The sequence below is a fragment of the Stenella coeruleoalba genome, assembly GCF_951394435.1.
Source record: "Stenella coeruleoalba genome assembly, chromosome: 6".
Lineage (NCBI taxonomy): Eukaryota > Metazoa > Chordata > Mammalia > Artiodactyla > Delphinidae > Stenella > Stenella coeruleoalba.
Genome location: NC_137151.1, coordinates 121,306,530 through 121,329,194, shown reverse-complemented (window position 1 = coordinate 121,329,194; position 22,665 = coordinate 121,306,530). Strand labels below are relative to the sequence as shown.

General features: G+C 49.9%; 1 protein-coding gene across 1 annotated transcript in view; it reads right to left on the bottom strand.

Annotated features, from left to right (window-relative positions):
• Positions 1 to 22,315, bottom strand: part of SAG (S-antigen visual arrestin) — a gene marked incomplete at its 3' end in the record, with an annotated part of 30,459 nt that extends 8,144 nt beyond the window's left edge. The window contains exons 1-10 of the mRNA XM_079924814.1: positions 22,047 to 22,315; positions 17,763 to 17,823; positions 14,663 to 14,707; positions 12,322 to 12,515; positions 10,143 to 10,202; positions 7,324 to 7,400; positions 6,238 to 6,373; positions 5,265 to 5,349; positions 3,302 to 3,374; positions 620 to 757 (exon numbers count right to left, since the gene is read on the bottom strand). Coding sequence (XP_079780940.1) covers positions 620 to 757; positions 3,302 to 3,374; positions 5,265 to 5,349; positions 6,238 to 6,373; positions 7,324 to 7,400; positions 10,143 to 10,202; positions 12,322 to 12,515; positions 14,663 to 14,707; positions 17,763 to 17,823; positions 22,047 to 22,121 — 944 coding nt within the window. The 5' untranslated portion in view covers positions 22,122 to 22,315. The remainder of the gene's footprint in view (positions 1 to 619; positions 758 to 3,301; positions 3,375 to 5,264; positions 5,350 to 6,237; positions 6,374 to 7,323; positions 7,401 to 10,142; positions 10,203 to 12,321; positions 12,516 to 14,662; positions 14,708 to 17,762; positions 17,824 to 22,046) is intronic.
• Between the last annotated feature and the right edge of the window lie 350 nt (positions 22,316 to 22,665).

Genomic DNA, 22,665 nt, shown 5'->3' with positions numbered 1-22,665 from the left:
TTCGTTCTAGTTTTTACTAGATCTGCTGGCTCAGTTCGGCCATGGTTCTCTGAGCAGGGTCAGCATATCAGTGCTTATTTTCATTTAAATTGAACTGACCTCTGTAGCCCTCAGGACCTCCTGTTTTTACCTTTCCTGATGGAAATGCATAAACGACCTTTCCATCATTCATGGAGCCAGCTGGGGCACTCAGTTCGTATGCTCAGGGCTCTACACTAGCTAATGATAATTTTGAAGGTAATAGCTGACATTTCTGGAGCACTTACTGTGTGCCAGGCACCACATTTTACATGGATTGTCTCACATAACCCTCAAAACCTCTCTCTGAGGAGCTGTCGCTCCCACACTTTACAGACGGGAAAACTGAGGTTCTCAAGACAGCTCCAGTTATCTGCCCAGGGTGGCCCAGACAGCAAGCAGGGGTGTTGGGGCTCAGCACAAGGTCCAGAGCTGTAGCCACTGTGTCACACCAGGGGTGGGAGTGGGGTCCCTGCTTGGGGCCCCGGGGCCCCGAGCACGCGCTTTGCCACCAGGCTGTGTGTGCAGGCCGCGAGCCCAGGGCTGGGACGAGGAGGGGGCGTAGACCAGCGCCACCGCAGCACTGAGTCTCGGGGCTCACATGGTGCTAGAGGCAAGGTTCGTGTCCTCGTGCTTGATTTTCCCGTCCAGGGCGATGCCCTTTCTCTCGAGGTTGTTAGCCAGCAAGGGCAGCAGGGTCAGCGTCGTGGTCAAGGTGCTGTTTGGTGGTACCTTTTCCCTGCAGGAAGAGACACAGAGAGCAGATTTAGCTGGCTGCTCTTACAGCCTTGAAGCCACCTTCGCCCCCACGAGACCCTGTGTGCCGTCAAGCATTTTCTAGAACCCACGTTCCCTGCGACTCATGGGAAAGACAGTCCAGGTGCCTGTGCCTTTGCCTTGTGAGAAGAACAGCATTAGTGACGTCTCAAAACAGGCTGGCAGCAACGTTAGGACGTTTCTCAACTCCCTCAGCCTGTTCTGATTGCTGAATTTCTAGAATGTCTTGTGGGGTGAAGTGAGACTGGCCCAAGAGTCAGGGACCACACCCAGTCTCCTCCTGAGGCTTCGTGAACCACGCAGTGGGCTGCAGGGCCAACTGGCCAGTGCCAGCAACAAGCCCAGGCTGGGAGTCGTCACTGTCGGGAGGTTTCAGCGTGTGCCCAGGGAGGAGGGGCGCGAGAAGGGCCGGGTCCTCCACTGTGGGCTGTTCAGACTGGGCGGCTCTGTGGGCCTGGGTGCAGCTGGGGGCAGAGCAGCGCGGTCTCCCCAGGCTGGGCAGCATCCCGGCTCACCGAACAGCATCTGAGGCTGGAGAGTTGGCTCTGCCACTCACCCACGTGCTGACCCCTGGCCTGTGCCCACAGCCGCCATGCAGCTGCCTGCCCTCTCCGACCCCAGAGCCCAGGCGAGCCGTGTCCGTGCTCCTGGCACACCCTCTGTCCTTGTGCCCAGCCAGGGCCCTGAAAACACTGTCCAGGAGCCAGCCTCGGGCCCTTTCCCCAGCCTGCTCTGTAACAGACGGGGAGTCCCACTGTCCCCCTCGGAACGGGTCCCCTCCTCCATCTCCCTGGGGAGTTGAAGGCGGCTGTGTCTTCTCTGGCCTCCAAGTGCACATAGGAGGCTCCCGGGCATGCAGAACCCTGCTTGAGCCCAAGGTGGCCCACATCCTTGCATCTGGGCCCTGGTAGAACTTCTCTTAATGAGCTTAGTTTGGGCAGCAGAGTGACAGAAGCACCAATTACACTGGAAAGGTAGCTGTAGTAGGAAGGGGCCCCCGGGATGGGACTTGGACGATGGCCTTTCCTGCAGCAGCCCTTGCCGAAGGCCTATGCCAAGGCCTGCGGCCAAAGTCCCGCCCGGCCACTTCCCAGCGCCTTTGGGATTGGGACTGGATGGTGGGCAGCAGCTTGGGTGTCAGGTCTGACCTGGTTCCCAGGAGGCCTGCCCACCAGGGCCCCAGACGCCCCACTTTCAACCTCCCTGCCTCCCACCCTTTTGAGGGTATCCGAGGATGGTTCCCAGTTTTCTGGGAGTCCTTGATGCCAAATGTATCCAAGAGCCGTCAAGAGGCCCAGGTAATGGGGTACAGTAGGGGAAAACTCAGCTGGGGACCAGTTTCTCCTATCATTGTTGGGCGCGTGCCAAAAGGTGAGCCAGGAAGACGCCCAGGACATGAGGATGTTCAAGGACACAGCCTAAAAGGTAGAGTAGACCCCAGGCCTGGCCCCAAGGAGACAGTCAGTGAGTTATGGTTCTTTCCTTCCTCTCTCCTCTCTAGACCTATAAGTCAACTTAGGTCAGGATCTGCTTTAAGTAACAGTTTATCCTGAAGTCGCCTTTTAAATATCATGTAATGTTATCTTGCTGAATCAGCTGTCTTTCCTCACCCCGCTCCCCGAACCCTCCTTCCTCTAACTGTGATAATATTTTTTGCATACAACAACGCTTAGAAAAAACACCTTCCCAAGCAATCCTCTCTGGGGGAAGGCATAACCCCCAGAAGCCTGTGTGCCTCATGAACCTGACCGCCTAGCACAAAGCAAAACTGGTTAGATCTCTCGCTCCACCACGAAGAAGCCATCACAGGATTCCCATTTGTTTTTAATATCTTTTTTTTTTAATTTATTTGGCTGCGCTGGAACTTAGTTGCGGCACGCAGCATCTTTAGTCGCAGCATGTGAACTATTAGTTGCAGCATGTGGGATCTAGTTCCCCGACCAGGGATCAAACCCGGGCCCCCTGCACTGGGAGCACGGAGTCTTAGCCACTGGACCACCTGGGAAATCCTCCCATTTGTTTTTTACTCTAATGAAGGGAGAAAAGTCACTAACAACAAGTGGCTGAGAACTGATATATCATCCTAATCCAGTTGTCACTGGTATCAGATTTTCAAGTTATGGAGAAGATCAAAAGATAGGGAACCCTTGACTGGGCTGACAGGTCATTTGATTTTCTGCTCCGGGGGCAGAAACAGTATCAAATTCCTACCCACTTATTCAAGGATCAATAGAAAGTTCTAGACATTCCCACTGTGACATTTCAGCCTTTATTTCTCTCCTCTCCGTCGTTCCTTAGCTTGACCCAGCTCTCGGAATTCTTGTTAGCGAGCACAGGATCAAGATGCTAACTTTCTTTGCAGTCCTTGAAGTGAGAACAGGGGAAGGAAGTGGAAAGCTGGGGAGCTAGCTGACCCTTCTACTTCCGTCTTCAGCGATGACCAAAATGGGAACTTGACCAAGAAGCTGGAGCCGCCCAGGAAATAGAAACCCAACCCACTACTCACTGTGTTTCCTCCATGGCCACCGGCTTGACGTAATAATCACTCGAGTAGAGAACCACGTTGGCCACTTGTTCCACTGCAAAGGGGGACAGGGTAGGGTGACTCGGTGCGGAGTCCTGCGTGGTGCCTTCCAGGGGACGTGGTTGGTCTTCCCTAACGGCCATCTGAGTGCACCTCTCAGGCTCGGCTTTAAGGCTGAGATTTCTGTTCTGTCCTCAGGCCACTTCCATTCACCAATAACCTGCTCTGTGTCAACCCTACCCATGAGCCAGTCTCCTAAAACTGCACCTCCTGGGAGACTCATCCTCCCTGCTGAGCTCAGGGCACATCTGTGGGTATCCTTCCAAAACACACCATCTCCCGGTGTCCCAAAACTCACCATGTGCTCTCTTTCCCCAAATACACTCCCTTCCAACCTTCTCTATCTTATTCAGTGAGCATATCCTTCGGGTGTCCAAGCTAGAAACCACGTGGAGGCAGCACAGGGTTGATTTGTGGGTGTAGCATGGTGGATAGGAAGGTGGGCTCTGGGGCCAGACCACTTGGGTTCACATCCCAGCGTAGCCATCTGCTGTGGGGTAATTACTGAGCTCCTCTAAGCCTCAATTTCCCCATAAGCAAAACGAGAATGATAATTGCATCTAACTTATATGGTGGTTGTGATGATTAAAAAGATGATTTTTAATCTCCATTAAAATCAAATTTGAGAATCAGAAAAACAATTTGTGTGAAGCACTCAGCACAGTACTCGGCCTATAGAAAGTTCTTAACATCTTGCTTCAGAAATTCAACAGCTTCTTTCAAAAATTAGGGGCTTCGATGTTAGGATTCATAAAACTTTGAGAAATAATTTAAAATCTAAGTATCAAATGATACTTTCTCAATCCTGCTGCTTTGTGGAATACTGTATTGACACTACATACAACATGCTAAACAAATAATGCCAGTTCCTACAAAGACTTAAAGGCATAGGAACTTAAACCAACATAAAAACAAAGCCATAAAGTAAGCATGTATATTAGCATCAAGAAAAATCTAGAATTTTTTAGTATGTATGCAGCAAATTCCTGAGTCTTCTCTATGATGGATAAGAGGGAAAGAGGAACGTGGTATATGGCACTTAGGGTGACCAACCAACCTGGTCTGCCTGGGACTGGCCCCATTTTAGCATTGAAAGTCCTGCGTCCTTGGTCCTGGTCAACCCAGGATGGTTGGTCACCCTAACACACTGTGAGTCTAACTCTGTCTCAGCCATCGAGTGTCTGAGGGAGAAGTGAACAGAGAGGTCTCCCTCCAAGGTCATTTTATCGTGTCTTTTTTACATCACCCATATAAGACCAAGATCTAGGAGCATCCCGTGCACTTTGACGTCCTTTGAGCTGAGGAAGTGTGTAGGACCAGCAAGCGGGAGGCGCATCTCCTGAGCATTCAGGAGGCTTGGCCACCACATCACGGCGACTCAACAGTAGCAGTGACAGTAGGGATTACCACTTACAAAGCATGTCCAGTGTGATCAATCAGTACCTAACGAAACCTGGGAAGGTAGTCCGGGAACACTGCCGTGGCTGCCCGCTAAATTCCAAGAGGACGTGCACAGCTCGAGCCCACAGGGGAGCCCAGAGTTCCCAGGCCAGGACTCCCCACTACACTGTGCAGAAAGAAAACTCCTCCCGCACTTACCCCGAGACCTGGCACAGGGGCCCCTCAAGGAAGGCGTGACAAGGAAGGACGGGAAGATGCCCTGTCGGGGATGCTGTCCCAGGACAGAAGACAACCCTAAGCTGGGCACGAGGCTGCAGGAGAGGACACCTTCCTCCTCTAAGGTCCTGCCGTGTGACGACAGAGACAAACGGGCAGTTCCAAGGCCCCGGGGGGCCTTACTGACCAGAGGAGAGACCCTTGGGAAATACGACTAGATTGGGAACCTGGAAGACTCTGCTGTCCGGGTTCGAGCAGAAGGTCCTACCTAGCACTTTAATCTTCTTCACCGTCTTCTCTGTATTATTGGTCACGGTCACAGTCACAGGAATGGGTTCCCCATGGTAATAGAGCTGAAGAAGTCAGCAGATACGTCAGAAAAGGGGAAGAGAGTGTGGCCATATCTTGTTAAATTCATCTCAGTCCTTTAACTGGAATAAGTGGCTGAATGCCCACACTTTCAAGGAAGACAGGGTGATGGCATCACGTTTCCTGTGGAGAAGGGTCTGGAGCAGGTTCTACCCCCTCTGTGGGAGGCTGAGGCGGATGATGGGGCCTCCGGCCCCAACGCCCGAGTCCTGAGGGTCACTCAGAGTTAGCCCCGGGGGTGTTGAGTGGAATCATGAGGTTATTGGGGGCAGAATAAGTGAAATGAGGGGAAATCAGTGGGGAAGCCCAGAGGTAGAGCTTGCCCAGCAGTGACTCTGCGTGATCTAGCCCAGGTGCTCATGTCCTTGCATGCGCGCGCAAGTTACACCACTTGTGTGTGTGAAGTAACACACACACACACAGTCTGCTGGCAATGTGTGTGCACGACTCTTGTCGACCAGAGACGGCCTTGGCCAGTTTCACCTTTTTCGGCCGTGATTTTCACACACGACATGCTCACCCCCTCACCGTTACTGCCAAACTTAAGTTTGCACGGAAGTGAACAATTTGTTAACACCACACCCACTGATGACACACTAGTAAAGAGGCCCCTGGGGGCAGACAGGGGGCAAAGACAGCCTGGGCTGGGGGTATGGGAAACCCTCCACCTCCAAGTTGTCGGAACCCACAGTGAGTGGAATGCAAGCCAGTTTGGTCCTATCCTAAGGGTCACGTTTACTGGCTCCAAATTATGAAAAAAGCCAGTCGTCCCCAAATGTTGGTGCTTTAACTATCGCTGCCCCCAAGACTGCCTGCAGCACACCCCCAGCAGAGGGCCTGGCAGGCTGTCCCCAGGCCGGCTCCACAGTCACCTCTTTGCTGAGGGCGACGGCGAGGTGCAGGGGCTTGTCGGACATGAAGAACTGCCAGGAGGCCTCCTTTTGCGGCTGGGGACCCATCTCTCGTGGCGCATGCTGTACCTTCCGGATCAGTAAACGCACGGAGCTCCTGTGGATGAAAAGTCACCGATGGTTCCCCGGGTCAGAGCCTGGGCCTCCTCAGGACGGCCTACCAGGTCCCCCTGCCCATCCCCAGGCCGGGATCCCTCAGGGATGCTGCCGATGGATGCAGGATGGACCAGTAGAGGGATCAGGTCTGGGGGGCGGGGCCTGGTGGGTGGTGTGGACCAGTCAGCTCTCCAAGGGTCCCTCTCACCCTCTGTTAGGACCCCGGCGTGGCCTCCTCTCGGGTGAAGCTGATGTGGGGATGTGTGCCTATGTGACAGGCTTCAAAACTCTCTACAGATGTGATGCCCTGTTATTGCTGTTTGGTATAAGTGTCCATAGGTGTGAATGTTGAGTATGTAGAGAAAGTGTTGAGGGCACAACTGGAAACCTTGTTCAGGAACAAGAAAAATGGGCACCAGAGCCTGAGAGTATAGGAGGAATGGAAGTCACTGCCTAATGGGCACAGAGAGTTTCTGTTTGGGGTGATGACAGCATTTGGGGTATAGATACCTTGGGGTATGGATAGCAGATAGTGGTGTAACTGATTACACAATGTAATGAATGTACTTAATGCCACTGAATTGTACACTTGACAATGGTTAAAATGCTAAACTTCATGTTATGTATACTTTACTGCAACAAAGAAATTACAAAAGAAGAAGAAAACTAAAGAAAGAGGGGATCTGGAGGCTTTTAAGGACTTACATGAGCCCTTGAGGTTGCCAACTCCCCTGTCATTTTCTTTTGTTTTTTTTCTCCCAAATGGTCAGCAATTGTCCCCCACCCCATGTGGAGATGGTTCATCCTGACGGTCCTGACCTGGGGAGGCTCCATTACCCCACCACAATGGCCCTGTGGGAAGATTCTGCCACTGGGACATAAAGTGAGGGGCGGTCTCTTATCCCCAGCCCTTCCCCACACCCTCACATATTCCCACAGCTACACTCTTACTTCTTGGGAATTTTGTCCTCTTCCGTATCTGTGCCTTGTGTGGCAAAGGCTTTGACCTCGAAGTCGACCCCACAGCACTGCAGGGGCAAGAGAACAGACAGGGCTGCGGTCAGCACCTCCCTTCCGGGAGCCAGGATGGGGGTCACAGCTCCCGCAGGGGATGTTACGTGGCTACTTCTTTTTCTGTCTTGGCCATATCCTTTTCGGAGTTGCACCATTATGACTAGCTTTGGAAGTGTGCTAGTGATGAAATAGTGGCATTAGCTCGAGGAGAGCGCCACGGGCTCCAAGGCCCCAGTGAAGGTCCCCCAGCCAGCAGGATGAGCCCCGCCAGTAGCTGCAGAGCACGGTCCTAGCCTCTCACCACCTTGCACAGCGGCCAGCCCATCCCCCATTTAGCTGTCCTTCTCAGAAGTGACCCTGTGTGCGTGTAACTGATGGTCCACTGCCTACAGCAGGGGCGGGAGCAGTGGTCACAGGGCTGGCAGGGGTCCGTGGCCGCCTGTGCTGGGGCTCCAGTGCCCTACGCCAGCGGGCAGCTGCTCTGCCGCTGCAGCCAGGCGTGGCCAGGCTGCCACGGGGACCCGGTGCTGGCAGCTCTCCCAACTTTTGAAAAGAAGCTGGAAATAGAATTTGGAATGAAGGTTCCTTATTTTTAAATTAACTAGATTAAAAAAATGTTGCATGGATGGAACAAATGCATCTGTGGGCCCCTTCAGCCCCCAGCCCCAGAGTGAATCCCCCGTGACCTCGTTCCTCTGTTGTGTTAACATGAGGTGTGCGGGGCAGGGGTGAGGGCACAGAGGCCGGGGATGGGCCCTCCACCAGCTGCCCACAGAGTGACAGTAGCACATAAGCCACAGTCTTACTGGTTCTGCAAAACTGTGGAATCGCAACAACTCTAAAACCTGGGTTGAAAATAAATACACATCGTTACGCTCCAGCACCTGGAGCTCTTGGCCACGCCTCCTCTCTGCTCAGCCCCCTCCACCCCTACCTCCTGCTGCCCCCTGCAGAAGCCAAGCCCTTCCACCTGTCTACCCTGGGCACGTGCTGTTCCTTCCTTCTGAAATGCTTGACGCCTCTCTCTCCTTTTATACTAGCCCAGTTCCCAGGCCTCCTCAGCTGTGAGGCCCACAGGGCCCCTGCTGCACTGATGTCTCCTCCCCAGGGACAGAGGGAAGGGTGGCCCTCTGGCTGGTATAGTGTCCCCCACTCTGATTGAGTGGCCTTCTCCACCTTCCCGCCCACACCCCTGTTTTTCTGGCCCGGTGGCTTTCAAAGGTTTCAGGCCACCGCCCACGGTAAGTAGGAAAGTTCACTGCGAGGCCCGGTAAACAGATGCTCACGCGTGAAGCAATGCTCGTGAACTAGCGCTTATCTACGCTGTGTGCGATGTGCTCTGAGCTCCCATGCTGTTCCACTTCATGCCATTCCATTTTCTTTCTTCAATGCCATCTCGGATCCACCGCACCGGTTTCACAAACCACTAATGGGGTAGGACCCCCAAGTTGAAAATCATGGCCCTGGACCCTCGGTAATCCAGGTACCGATCTGCCATTCTCAGCCCTCATTTGCTGTCTTTTTATTTTCCAGCTTCTTCCCTCATGACTCTCTCAGGCCTGTAGTCCCTGGACCCCAGCACCTTTTCCTCTCTCCTCGTGTCCGCACTGCCCTCCCTCCCTGCCTAGAGTCCCCAGTCCACCGGGGTCACAGCTCTCTTGCACACACGGCCCCTTTGCTTCTCGCCTTTCAGAGCTCAACCCCACTCTTAGCTCAGTGGCCAGAGGGATCCTCTACAAACCCAAGTCAGAACCTTCTGTGTGTGTGGGGGGGAGGGATAAATCGGGAGATTGGGACTGACATATACACACTACTATATATAAAATAGGTAACTAATAAGGACCTACTGTACAGCACAGGCAACTCTACTCAGTACTCTGTCATGGATATATGTATATGGATAACTGATTCACTTTGCAGTACAGCAGAAACTAACATGTTGTAAATCAGCGATATTCCAATAAAAATTCAAAAAAAAAAAAAAAAAGAACCTACTGTGCAGAGCCCGCCAGCGGCTCCCATCTCGCTCAGAGAAAGTCCCAGTCCATGAAACATGTACGAGGCCCTTCCTGACCTGGCCGCACCTCCCGCCCCTCTCAGACCTGCCCCCACCCTTCACCCCAGCTCCGCCTGCTCTCCAAGCAGCACCCACTGTGCATGGTGCGCCCGCCCACCTGGATGGCTCTCCCGAGGCTGGAGTGGCCCCTCCTTTGCCCCATCAGAGAGGCCTTCCCTAAGGTCCCCGGACAAGCACCACCAGGTCCTCCCTTAGCTCTCCGAGCCTCTTGTTCTCCATGGATGGGCTGCAGAGGGACTTGCTATTTGGTTTTTGTCTGCTTCTCTCCCCAAGTGAGACCCACGAGGGGAGAGACCTACTATTTCGCTCACAGGGCTGCTCATGGTTAGGAATTGCTGAAGACAAGTGATACGCTCATTATACTGTCTCTCTACTTTTGCATATGTCTGCAATTTCCCACAGTAAAAGCCCGTGCGCCACAACTACTGAGGCCACGTGCCACAACTACTGAGCCTGTGTGCCACAGCTACTGAAGCCCGTGCACCTAGATCCCGTGCTCCACAACAAGAAAAGCCACCGCAATGAGAAGCCCGTGCACTCCAACGAAGAGTAGCCCCCGCTCGCCACGACTAGAGAAAGCCTGCGTGCAGCAACGAAGACCCAACGCAGCCAAAAAAAAAAAAAAGAAAAAGTCTTTTGAAGGTATGAATGAATCCCTGGCATTTCTTCTGGAACCAACCTTGTCCACATCTTGTGGAGCTGGCTGCAGCATCACCGAACAGGGCAAGTAGTCAGGAAACTGTGGAAAGAAACAACAGATCATTTCTTTCAGAGAATGTTATTCCACGTGTGTTCTACCTTCATCGCACAAAAATTGAAGAATGGGGGCTTCCCTGGTGGCGCAGTGGTTGAGAGTCCGCCTGCCGATGCAGGGGACACGGGTTCGTGCCCCGGTCCGGGAAGATCCCACATGCCGTGGAGCAGCTGGGCCCGTGAGCCATGGCCGCTGAGCCTGCGCATCCGGAGCCTGTGCTCCGCAACGGGAGAGACCGCAACAGTGAGAGGCCCGCGTACCACAAAAAACGAAACAAACAAACAAACAAAAAAAATTGAAGAATGAAGATGAGGAGCAAGAAAAAGGGAAACATCTTCACGTCTGTTCCCAACAGCCGGAGTGGCGTGAACACAGCCTCCCGAGGGGCCCAGGTCAGCCTCACACAAACACGTATGTGCCTGTCTAGTTTTACAGAAATGAGACAAGTGATGCACGTGTCCTGCAGTCTAGTTTGCTCCCATCACTGCTCCTAACCCTGCTCAGGATGAGTGTGACCATTTTCAATGCTGGGAGATGTAGTTCTGCGACACCATTTTTAAGGCTCCAGTAACACTGCTTTTTATTTTTTTTGGCCCTGCCGCATGGCTTGCCGGGATCTTAGTTCCCCAACCAGGGACTGAACCTGGGCCCTTGGCAGTGAGAGAGCAGAGTCCTAAACACTGGAGCACCAGGGAATTCCCCCGTGACACCACATTGAATTCAGCCCGTTTCCTTTGTTGGCTGCCCTCCATCAAGTGGCCTTTACTTTGTTGCCATTGTCACCAAGGCTGCATAAACATCCTTCAGCCACCTTAGCACAGTTTTAGTCCATTCACTCCATAGGCTACACTATTAGAAAGGGAACGGTCAGGTCGAAATCACATTTTTAAGGTTTTGATACATGTTGACAGGTTCTGTCACTTCAAACTCCCAGTCCCAGCACATGGGAGCACCCAGGACCACAAAACTTTAAGTGATTTTTTTTTAAAGCTGTTATAAAATATACCTAACATAGGGACTTCCCTGGTGGTCCAGTGGTTAAGACTCCATGCTCCCAATGCAGGGGGCACAGGTTCCATCCCTGGTCAGGGAACTAAGATCCTGCATCCCACATGTTGCATAGCATGGCCAAAAAAAAAAAAAAATATATATATATATATATATATATATATATATATATATATATATATCTCCATCCCTAAATAAAACTTACTATTTTAAGTGTACAGTTCAGATCCCCACCACCCATTTCCAGAACTTTTTCATCATCCCAAACTGAAGCTCTACACCCATTAAACATTAACCCAATTCCATCCTCCCCCATTCCCTGGAGACCACCATTCTACTTCCTGTCTCTAGGAACTCCTCTGGGTCCCTCATATAAGTGAAATCACAGAGTATTTGTCCTTATGTGGCTGGCTTATTTCACTTAGCATAATGTTTTCAAGGTTCATTCATGTTGTAGCTTGTGTCAGAATTTCCTGCCTTTTTAAGCCTGAACCATATAACTTTGGAGGAATATATAATCTTAAGACCCATAAACACGCGAGTGAAGAGGGTGACAGCAGCTACCCCGACAGTGAGCTCAGGCCCAAGTCTTCAGAGGCAGGAACGCTGGCCCCGTGGTAGCCAGGTTCCATCAGGGGAGACTCAGGCCACGAGAGGGGCGAAGGGCTTTTTCTACAGTGACCCACTGAGCTCTGGTCAAGGCTACAGAGGATGACTCATTTCACTAAGGTCTCCTGTCTGGCAGGGACTCCTTCCTGCTTAGAAACTCCTCGAGGCAACCGAGGGGCACTTCTTTCTTTTTATAGCCGAGCAAGTGAAGGCATAACATGCACATATAATTAGGTGGTCGGATGCAGGCAAATATTTAAACCGTAGGTTGAAACGGTGCCTTGCAAGGCCGGGAGGCTGTTTTCAAGGACTTAAAAAAAGACAATCACAGCCCGTGCAATCTAGAATTTCCTCCAAGGGTGCAATTTGCAGGCCCGCGAATGTGACGTCATTACTCTGGCCCCTTGCCTTCGCTGCTGATCCCATCATAAGGTGTGGTGGGTGAAGGAAGCCGTGCAAGGAAGTGGAGGGTCGAGTCGTCACCCACCTTGAGCAGGAAGGGGTACGTGTGCTCCCCTAGCTTCTTGATCAGGCTCTCCTGTAGCTTCGTGAGGGTTTCCGAGGCCCCCACAGGAGGGAACAGCTGGACCTGGGAGAAGTACAGGTCCCTGCGGAACTTCAGGCCGATCACATCGATGTCTTCCTGGCCGTACCGGAAGGCGCAGGTCAGAGAGACATACACTGGAGGGGAGACAAGAGGGGGTAGGCTTGCCCTGTTGGTGGGCTTGGCACCCCTGCCTGGGCTGACACTGCCTACCAGTCTCAACATCCCACCTTCAGCATCTCAGTAAGGACCTGAGAACCTTACTACCCAGCTGGCCCTTCCCTCTGGCTTGCGTCAATGACTTGAAAGGGCCAGTGTCTGAGTGCTGGGAGGCTCCTCCCATGAGCCACATTATTTAGCCTCCTGCCTCTACTGTTTCCCTCATTCTCCCACCCCCTCCTCTTGATGTACCAGGTCAGTGAGCTCAGGAGGCTTTTAAACAGTGTGAGGTCGCTTGGGTTCTGAGGGCGGAAGGTCTGGATGGAGTTGAGAGCTAAGGTAAGAAGCAGAGGAAGGGCTTCCCTGGTGGCGCAGTGGTTAAGAATCTGCCTGCCAGTGCAGGGGACACAGGTTTGAGCCCTGGTCCGGGAAGATCCCACATGCCGTGGAGCAACTAAGCCCGTGCGCCACAACTACTGGGCCTGCACTCTAGAGCCCGCGAGCCACAACTACTGAAGCCTGTGCGCCTAGAGCCTGTGCCCTGAAACAAGAGAAGCCACTGCAGTGAGAAGCCCACGCACCGCAACAAAGAGCAGCCCCCGCTCGTGGCAACTAGAGAGAAAGCCCGTGCGCAGCAACGAAGACCCAGCACAGCCCAAAATAAATAAATAAATTTATTTAAAAAAAAAAAGAAAAGCAGAGGGAAACCGTGCTAGAGAATAAAACAGACAAGTGCCTGAGCTGGACGGGGCCTCGAGGGAACTGAGCAGGGGCTCAGGGACCAGGTGGAGAGGTGAAACCACCTCCGAGAGGAAGCCTTCTTTTCACACTGCTCAGAAACTTAATTGAGCTTTCTCTAAATCAATCAGCGCTTCTGAAAATTCACTGTGGTTAAACAGATGTAAATTGTGCCCCCAGTGGACCGAAAGAATTATATGAAACTACACATGTTTTGAGGATGGACTGTTTACAACTGTCCTTAATGTGGTAAATAAAACCACACGAAGTGGTCCCCCCAAGTCCTTGGTAGCTGTTGGTTGAGGATTTTGTCTGTGTCTGCCTCAAGAGTAATTGTCCCTCGGCGCTAAGCTCAGAAGAGCCACTGATCATTTGCTTATCCCTCATTCAACGTTTGTAAGAGGAAGGTGCCCAGAGATGACCTGGTTTTATGCCTCCCTCTCCAGGCAGCGCGTTCCTGGCCAAGGGCATGGGCTTTAGGGGCTGGAACTGGGCTCCGCCTGGTGTAAGAGAGGAGCAGAGTACCCAGGAGGAAGCTGGAGACAGCAGAGGGGGGCGATTTTCAGCCTGTTTCTGCCACGTCCCCTGGATGCTGTGGGCCCTACATCTGACATACTCCATGGGCACGTCCAGGGTTAGGAACAATTCCTTGTTGGGTGCTGGTAGCTACCACTCTAAAAGGCATATTTAGAATGGAACTGAGTCAGTGACATTATCATAAGGATAACTTGGTTCCAATTTAGTTTACACGACTGGTTTTTGTTTGTTTGTTTTTGACATGCCACATGGCACGGCTTATGGGATTTTAGTTCCCCGACGAGGGATCAAACCCAGGGCCCCGGCAATGAGAGCACCGAGTCCTAACCACTCGACCGCCAGGGAACTCCCTACACAACTGTTATTAGTACCAAATTGCTTGCCACACATCGCAACTGCCAGATATCTTTGAGGGGGCTGTGCTGCCGTGGTCCAGAACACCAGGCTCAGCATAAAAACCCTGCCTTCCCGCAGCCTCAATTCCCCGCTTTTCGTATAAACCCAGAAAGGAGCCCTCTTGAGTCTGCCCTGACATAGAACGGCAGGACACGGGGCAAGCAGGCAGTCCGCAGAGCCTGCAGACTGGGGCTCCGGGCTCTGTCTGCCGTTCCTTATCCTGCCACCTCCGACAAGTGGCTTCCCCGAGTCTTCACCTCCATCTGGAAGATGCGGACAGTGAGCTCTGGTGGGAACAGGGCCCGTGTCCTGAGGATCGTATGAGGGAATGTGGGTGCAAGGGCCTGGCAGAGAGAATGGGTGTGCCAGAGCTTCCCCGCCCCTCCTTGCACACACACACCCCCTTCCCGCAGCCAGACCACCGCTCCCCGGAGGACGACAAGCTCTGCCTCACCTCTCTTTCCCTTCACAAGCTCAGGATCCACCAGCACGACACCATCTAAACCAAAAGAGAGAGAAGAGTGAGGGTGGCGGACGTGAAAGAGACTGGAAGCTTCTTGAAGTGTGTGTGTATACATATGTATATCACACGTAATCCATATTCATTACAGGAAAACTAGAAAGGGAAGCTAAGCAAAGAGAAAACAAAGTCACCTCCACTTGAGATACCCAGAGATACCCATTGTCAACATATCGGTACAGAATGATTTTCCAGATGTATATACATTTTTTTTAATATTCTTTTTTTATGTATATTTTTATTTTTTTGGCTGTGTTGGGTCTTCGTTTCTGTGTGAGGGCTTTCTCTAGTTGTGGCAAGTGGTGGCCACTCTTCATCACGGTGCGCGGGCCTCTCACTGCCGCGCCCTCTCTTGTTGCGGAGCACAGGCTCCAGACGCGCAGGCTCAGTAGTTGTGGCGCACAGGCTTAGCTGCTCCGCGGCGTGTGGGATCTCCCCAGACCAGGGCTCGAACCCATGTCCCCTGCATTGGCAGACAGATTCTCAACCACTGGGACACCAGGGAAGCCCTCCAGATGTATATACATTTATATGAATTTTTTTTTATATATGTTGTTAACTGCTTTCCTCATTCAACTATATATTGCAAACACATATTCATACTAGTCATACATACACACACACATATAATATGTACTAATCTTTTTTTAAAATTTTATTTATTGATTGATTTTTGGCTGCGTTGGGTCTTCATTGCTGTGCACGGGCTTTCTCTAGTTGCGGCAAGCGGGGGCTCTACTTCGTTGCGGTGCGTGGGCTTCTTATTGCTGTGGCTTCTCTTGTTGCGGAGCACGGGCTCTAGGCGCGTGGGCTTCAGTAGTTGCAGCACGTGGGCTCAGTAGTTGTGGCTCATGGGCTCTAGAGTGCAGGCTCAGTGTTTGTGGCACACGGGCTTAGTCGCTCTGCGGCATGTGGGATCTTCCCGAACCAGGGATCGAACCTGTGTCCCCTGCATTGGCAGGCGGCTTCTTAACCACTGTGCCACCAGGGAAGTCCCATGTACGAATCATTTTAATGGCCACACATTTGCTCCATTGACCAGGGGCACCATAAATTATTTAATCAACCCCCTGTTGTTAGGGCATTTAGGATGTTTCTGATTTTCCCCATTATAATTAATATTGCAATGAACACGCTTATAGATAAATCTCTATCCACGGCAGAATTGAATTTGGCTTTTGATAACATACTGCCAAATGACCTTCTAGAAAGTGTTTTGCCAAAGGACATTCTCATCCTAGTGCCTAAAAATGCTAGTCTTTTATACTCTTTTTTTAAAAAAAGAACAATTTGAGTTGAAGTAATTATAGATTCACAGGAATTTACAAAGATAGTACAGAGAGGTCCCCAGGTATCCTTTATCCAGTTTCTTCCAATGGTTACATCTTAGATAATGACAGTACAATCTCAAAACCAGGAGGTTGACATGGGTACAATGTGTGTATGGTTCTAAGTCATATTATCAAATGGAGATTTGTGTAACCACCACTGCGATCTGGATACAGAACTGTTCCCTCACCATAAAGATCTCCCTCTTGGGCTATCCCTTTGTAATCACGCCCAGCTGCCTCTCTTCACCATCCTTAGCCCTCAGCAACCACTGTTCAGTTTTCCTTTTCTATAACATTGTCATGTCTAAGATGTTATATGAATGGAATCATACAGTACATGGCCTCTTGAGATTGGCTTTTTCCACTCATTACAGTGTCCTTGAGACCCACAAGCTGTTGCATGGATTGGTAGTTCAATCTTTTTCACTGCTGAGTAGTGTTCCAAGGCATGGATGTGCCCCAGCTTGTTTAATCTTATTCACCTACTGGAGACATTTAGGTTCTTTCCAGTTTGGAGCTATTACAAACAAAGCTGCTGTGAACAGTCATGTACAAGTTTTGTGTGGACGTAAGTTTTCATTTCTCTGGGATAAATGTCCAGGAATGCAACTGCTGGGTCACATGAGAAGTGGATGTTTAGCTTTTAAAGAAGATGCCAAACTGTTTTCCAGAGTGGCTGCTCCACTTTACATTCCCATTCCCACCAGCAAGGCACGAGTGATGCAGTTTCTCTACATCCTTGCCAGCGTTTGGTATGGTCACTATTTTTAATTTTAGCCATTCTGACAGGCATATAATGATATTTCATTGTGGCTGTAATTTGCATTTCCCTAACGACTAATGTTGTTGAACATTTTTCTTTTCTTTTTTTTTTTTAGAAATGAAATCAGGTCTTTTTTTTTTTCTTTGGCTGCGCTGGGTCTTCGTTGCTGCATGCGGGCTTTCTCTAGTTGCGGTGAGCAGGGGCTACTCTTCATTGTAGTGTACGGGCTTCTCATCGCTGTGTCTTCTCTTGCTATGGAGCATGGGCTCTAGGCGTGCAGGCTTCAGTAGTTGTGGTTCGTGGGCCCTAGAGCGCAGGCTCAGTAGTTGTGGTGCACGGGCTTTGTTGTTCTGTGGCATGTGGGATCTTCCCGGACCAGGGCTTGAACCCGTGTCCCCTGCATTGGCAGGCGGATTCTTAACCACGGTGCCACCAGGGAAGTCCTGAACATTTTTCTTTTTTTGTTGTTGTTGTTGTTGAACATTCTTCTATGTGCTCATTTGCCATCTATATATTTTCTTTAATGAAATGCCTTTTCATGTTTTTTGTCTATTTTCTAATTGGATTTTTTTTTTAACTGGTGAGTTTTGAATGTTCTTTATCTAGAAATGAGTCCTTTGTCTCATTTAAATTTGTCTCCAATCAGCCAGTGGCACCTTGATGATGTTTTAATTTGCATTTCTTTGATTAGATTATTAATGAAGTCAATTTAAATAACACAAAACTAGTGGTTGTCTGATGACTTAAAGGAAAACCAGCATTAAAATCTCACCCCAGGAGACTTCCACGGCGGTCCAGTGGTTAAGACACTGCGCATCCACTGCAGGGGCCATGGGTTCGATCCCTGGCCGGGGAACTAAGATCCCGCATGCCACGCGGCACGACCAATAAATAAATAAATTAATTAAAAAAAAAAAAACTCACTCCAAACTCAACTTACCCACAGGCTCTACTTGGTCAACATGGTCTATATAGTCTCTCTTCCCCAAGTAGATGGTCACCTGTGGGGAGAACAGGTATGGATTCTAAATGGCCAAAGAACACTAAGGTTTCATGTTAAAAATCAGTAGCGACCAATAAAAATAAATAAATAAAAATTAGGAACAGCCGAAACATTTTGACCAGTCCTGAGAAGAGGAGCGGCCTGGCTCTGCAGCTTGTCCGCAACCTCCTCTCTCCCTGCTTGGCTGTAGGCAGACATAGTGGATTGCAGGCAAGCTGTGATCTTTCCTCAACCTCATAAAGTGCTCCAAGGAATTCTCCCCACCCCTTGGATAGCTCCCTGTTCTCCCCACCTTTTCCCATCAAGCCCAGGTCTGATATCAACCAGGTAAACTTGTTGAATTCATTGATGATACTTTAGTGGAAAGTTACGCCTATGCATATGAGGCGCCTGCCAGCTATTTGCATGTTAAGCCTTTTATTTCTAGCTGTGAATGAAAGGTTTCTCCTCCTTGTTAGAAGAATTTCTGATTAAGAGGCAGATGTTCTGGAGTCCCTGAAATCCTCGCAGGTGAGCATCTGTACAGATAAACCTGAACCCATGCCCTGAAGAATGGGGGAAGGGGTCCTGGATGGGAAGAGATGACCATGTCTCAGTCCTTGTCCTATCTGTTTCAATGCCCCTGGCAGCAAAGGTCTCTTCACCAACCCCCTTTGTGGGAGAGCATGGGTTGGGTTCACCACCACTCACCACTTTAACCCACAGCACTGTGACTGCCGTGATGGTAAGAATTCTCTTATTCATCTTTCAGCCATCACAGTATCTAGTATAGTATCTGGTACATACAGGAATTAAATCAACACTTGCTAAGTACACCAATGAGTGAGTGCATGGACCCTGGCTAGCCTCCTTCTTCCCTAAGCCTCTGAAACTCATATTTTTATTTCCAAGAACACTCAAGATAGTTTTTGTTGGCATTGTATCATCTCCTGTATCTGCCCCCTCATGGCCGTATCCTGGAGTGGATCTCTATGGCTTCCAGGTTATTTGCGTTATTGATGTTGAAGCACCTGAAGGACAGCATAGACAGGTGATCGGGATGGGGGCGGGGAGTTAGATGGTGAAAGGATGCTTTCTGGGCAAAACAATTCAGTGTGTACAAAGCCCAGAGCCAAGAGAATGCTTCTGGAACTGCCAATGGTTTCATCTGTGGGTGAATGGCCTCCAAATGGGCATGCAAGCTGATGCCAGAAAGGGTCTTATAGGACCGGACCCTAAAGAATCTAGGAGGACATGGAAGCATTTGAAGCAGGATGAAAGGCCTGCAATTAAACGGCATGTAGTGATTGTCATGTACCAGGCGCCAAGCTAAGTACACTGACTACATTATTTCACTTAATCCTCACAACTACTCTTTGAGCTAGGGATTACGCCCATTTCATAGAGAACACTGAGACTTTGGTTGCATTGGCAGCAAAAGGGAAAGCTGACAGTGGTCTGGAGGAGGGAGCACTGAGAGTGAACGGAAGGGAGAAGGTGGCTGGAGAGCACATGTCTTCTTTTTCAAGCTTTGGCTGTGAAGGAAGGAGAGCTAGAAAGGGGACGGGGTCAAGAGGGAGTTTGTTGCTCTTGTTGCTGTTGTTGCTGTTTTTAAGATGCATGAGGTGGGTACTTGTTGTCATGCTCAGGCCAAGTACTGGTAGAGAGGGAGAGGCTGCACATAGCCCCAGAGGGAGGCTGACGGTGGAGGACCCTAAGAAGGTGGTGGACCATGACCCAGGCTGTAAGCAGCATGAACCTCCATGGAAGAAACAGCACCTCTTCTGCTGCGATTGGAAGAGGAGAGAAGAGACAGGAGCAGGTAGAGAAGTGGGGCTGGATGATGTGAGGCTGCAGCCCACCTGCTGCTTGCAAACCCCATAGCCACGTGCCCCATCTTCCTGGATAAAAGTCATCAACTGGTGGTCTAGTGGTTAGGATTCCGGGCTTTCACTTCCGCGGCCTGGGTTCAATCCCTGATCGGGCGGAGAAGTGAGATCCCACAAGCCACGGGGTGAGGCCAAAAGAAAAAAAGAAGAAAAGTCACCAATTGTGTCCAGGGTCCCATGTGGTTGTATAGTAAGAGGAGACCACCCCAGAGGATGATTCTTTTTCCTTTTTTTCCCCCGTTTTATTGAGATATAATTGACATATTGTATAAGTTTAAGGTGTACAACATAACGATGTATGTATAAATTGCAAAGCAATAACCACAATAAATTTAGTTAACATCCATCACAGAGGAGGATTCTTTTTTTTTTTTTTTTTTTTTTGCGGTACGCGGGCCTCTCACTATTGTGGCCTCTCCCGTTGCGGAGCACAGGCTCCGGACGTGCAGGCTCAGCGGCCATGGCTCACGGGCCCAGCCTCTCCGCGGCACGTGGGATCCTCCCGGACTGGGGCGCAAACCCGCGTCCCCTGCATCGGCAGGCGGACTCTCAACCACTGCGCCACCAGGGAAGCCCGAGGATGATTCTTGATTGGCCAGATCCAATTCTTTTGGCTCGGGATGGCTTTAAGGTGGGCATGTGACCCAGTTTTGACCAATGAGATATGAGAGAAGTCTGCTGGAGAAATATAACCTCACCCTTAAGAGACCCCAGGAAGCAACAGCCTTTTCCTTCTTCTAGAAGAAAGTGAGGGTAAGGCACCTGAAGCTGGGGCAGCCGTCTTGCCACCAGCCAGAGGATGAAGATCACCAAAGACGGACGAGTGGAAAGACTCACAGAGAAACACAGCCAGGGCCCTGGCACCCACACCTGCAGCCAGGCAAAACTTGCCACTGAAATGATCCTAATACGTGACACGTTAACTGATGAATTATGTTTTCCTCCTATATACAAAAGTTCTAAATTTCCCAGGTCAAAGATGACTATCTGGATGTGAGGAAGAAAAAAGTGAGAAAATGATATGGCCCAGCAGGAGTGTTTTCTTTCTTCTTTTGCCAGAAGACAAGATAAAGTGCACTGGAAAGACACAAGTTGGAAGAGAGTCGGGAGGATGAAAGTTTGAGGGGTACCCAACTTGTCTCCCCAAAGAATCAGAGGACTTGATGAAAATGATGGAGATCCTCAGCGAGGGAGAGGAGAGGTAGGGAGTGTCCGTGCAAAGCCCGATTCTCTCGTGAGGCGCAAAAGCATCGGAGAGTTCCTTTCGGGCGCAGTATGTATAGGCTTCAGAAGTCAACTAGAAGAATGACCTAGAATCACATTGTCCAATACGACAGCTACTGGCTCCAGGTGGCCACCCGCACTTGAATATGGCCACTCCAAGCTGACGTGCTATAAATGTAGAACACACATCAGGTTTGAACAACTTAGAAAACGAAGGTAAAATACGTTGTTAATAATTTTTATATCATTTACATGTTGAAATGATAGTTTTTTGGATATATTCGGTTAAATAAAATATAGTATTAAAATGAATTCCCCGTTTCTTCTTACTTTTTTAACATGGCTACTAGAAAATTTTAAATTAGATATGTGGCTTGCTTTGGATGGTGCTGAACTAGATTATGAGCCCCTAAGAATCCATAGAGTGGAGCGAGGAGATCCCATCCTCGGAGGCTGTGGGTGGGTTCTCCATAGGGTGTCCCAGGCTAGGAAGCTCACAGGCACATCTAGACTATCTAACGTGCCCCCGATGGAGCCAGCAAAGGCATCATCCCTGCCGAATACGCGAGTGCCAGGATATTGGGTGGCCATGCAGCCACAGTGCAGAGGGGCAGAAAGGGAGCAGCGGGAGATGCTCCCTTATCCACTGGCCCTGGAGGCCCAGCAAGGTTTGAGAGCATGGCAGCTGGGGTGGGTGACAGAAAGTAGAGAGTTGCATTGATCCATTGATCCAGCATCAGGGCTTTCACCAGGCAGTTAGGTGAGATGATAGAAAAAGGGTCAAGGAAGTTATAGATACTGACCAAACAATGTTTTGAAATGGTTAAGTCATGGGTTCAAGGCTAGGAAAAGAGGTAAAACTGGGGTCGAGGGGTTGGGGGCTGAGAGATTAGGAGAAAATTAAGGGTCTTGGGACTAAAGTCTTGTTGAGATCGAAGAGAATTTATATTTCTGCAATTTACTCATTCGTTTATATCTCATTTATCATCCATCTCAGACAGAGATGGAAAATAGACATAGAGCTTCCATTGACCTCATAAGATTTTGATGTTGATTATGTCTATTCGAAAAAGTTCCTTTTAAAAAAAAAAAAGATTACTACTAAGCCCCTCACCTCTGTACTACTTACCGATTTGTCCCGGGAGATCTTCTTGAAGATGACGTGGTTTGGTGGGGACTTACTGTCCTGCGCGTTGGCCTCCATGTTACCTGTCCCTGGCAGTTTCTTCCCTTTGGGGTGTTGTGTCAGGTTTTAGAGGGCTAGGAAAAGGTAAAATCATCTTAAAGTCAGGAACCTTCTGTGAATAAAACCCATACATGAGATGCTGTACCTCCATCAGACATTTCCTTCTACCTGCCTCAATACCCACATTTGACTAAATAAGGTCTTCGTCTAGTTTGTATTTTACTAGAGTGTGTTTTTTTTGTTTAAAGGTGTTTTATTTTTCCTGATAAGCCTCAGACATTTCTTAGCAAAGCTCACCAGGACGTCCAGATAGATTCCAGTGAGAAGGTTTTACTTTGAGACTAAGCCTTGGTATCATCACATTAAGCCAGACTGAATTTAAAATTCTATCTTGATGATCTATTACGGCAATTAAAATAGAAAAAGTCCTGCAAACCACAGCATAACCACTTCACGAATATCATTTTAAAAATACGTTAAATCCCCAAAAGTTTTGCTCAGCAATTCACACTAAGCAGTGCTTTCCCTTTCCTGCCATCTCTCACCACTCCCCAGCTTTCCC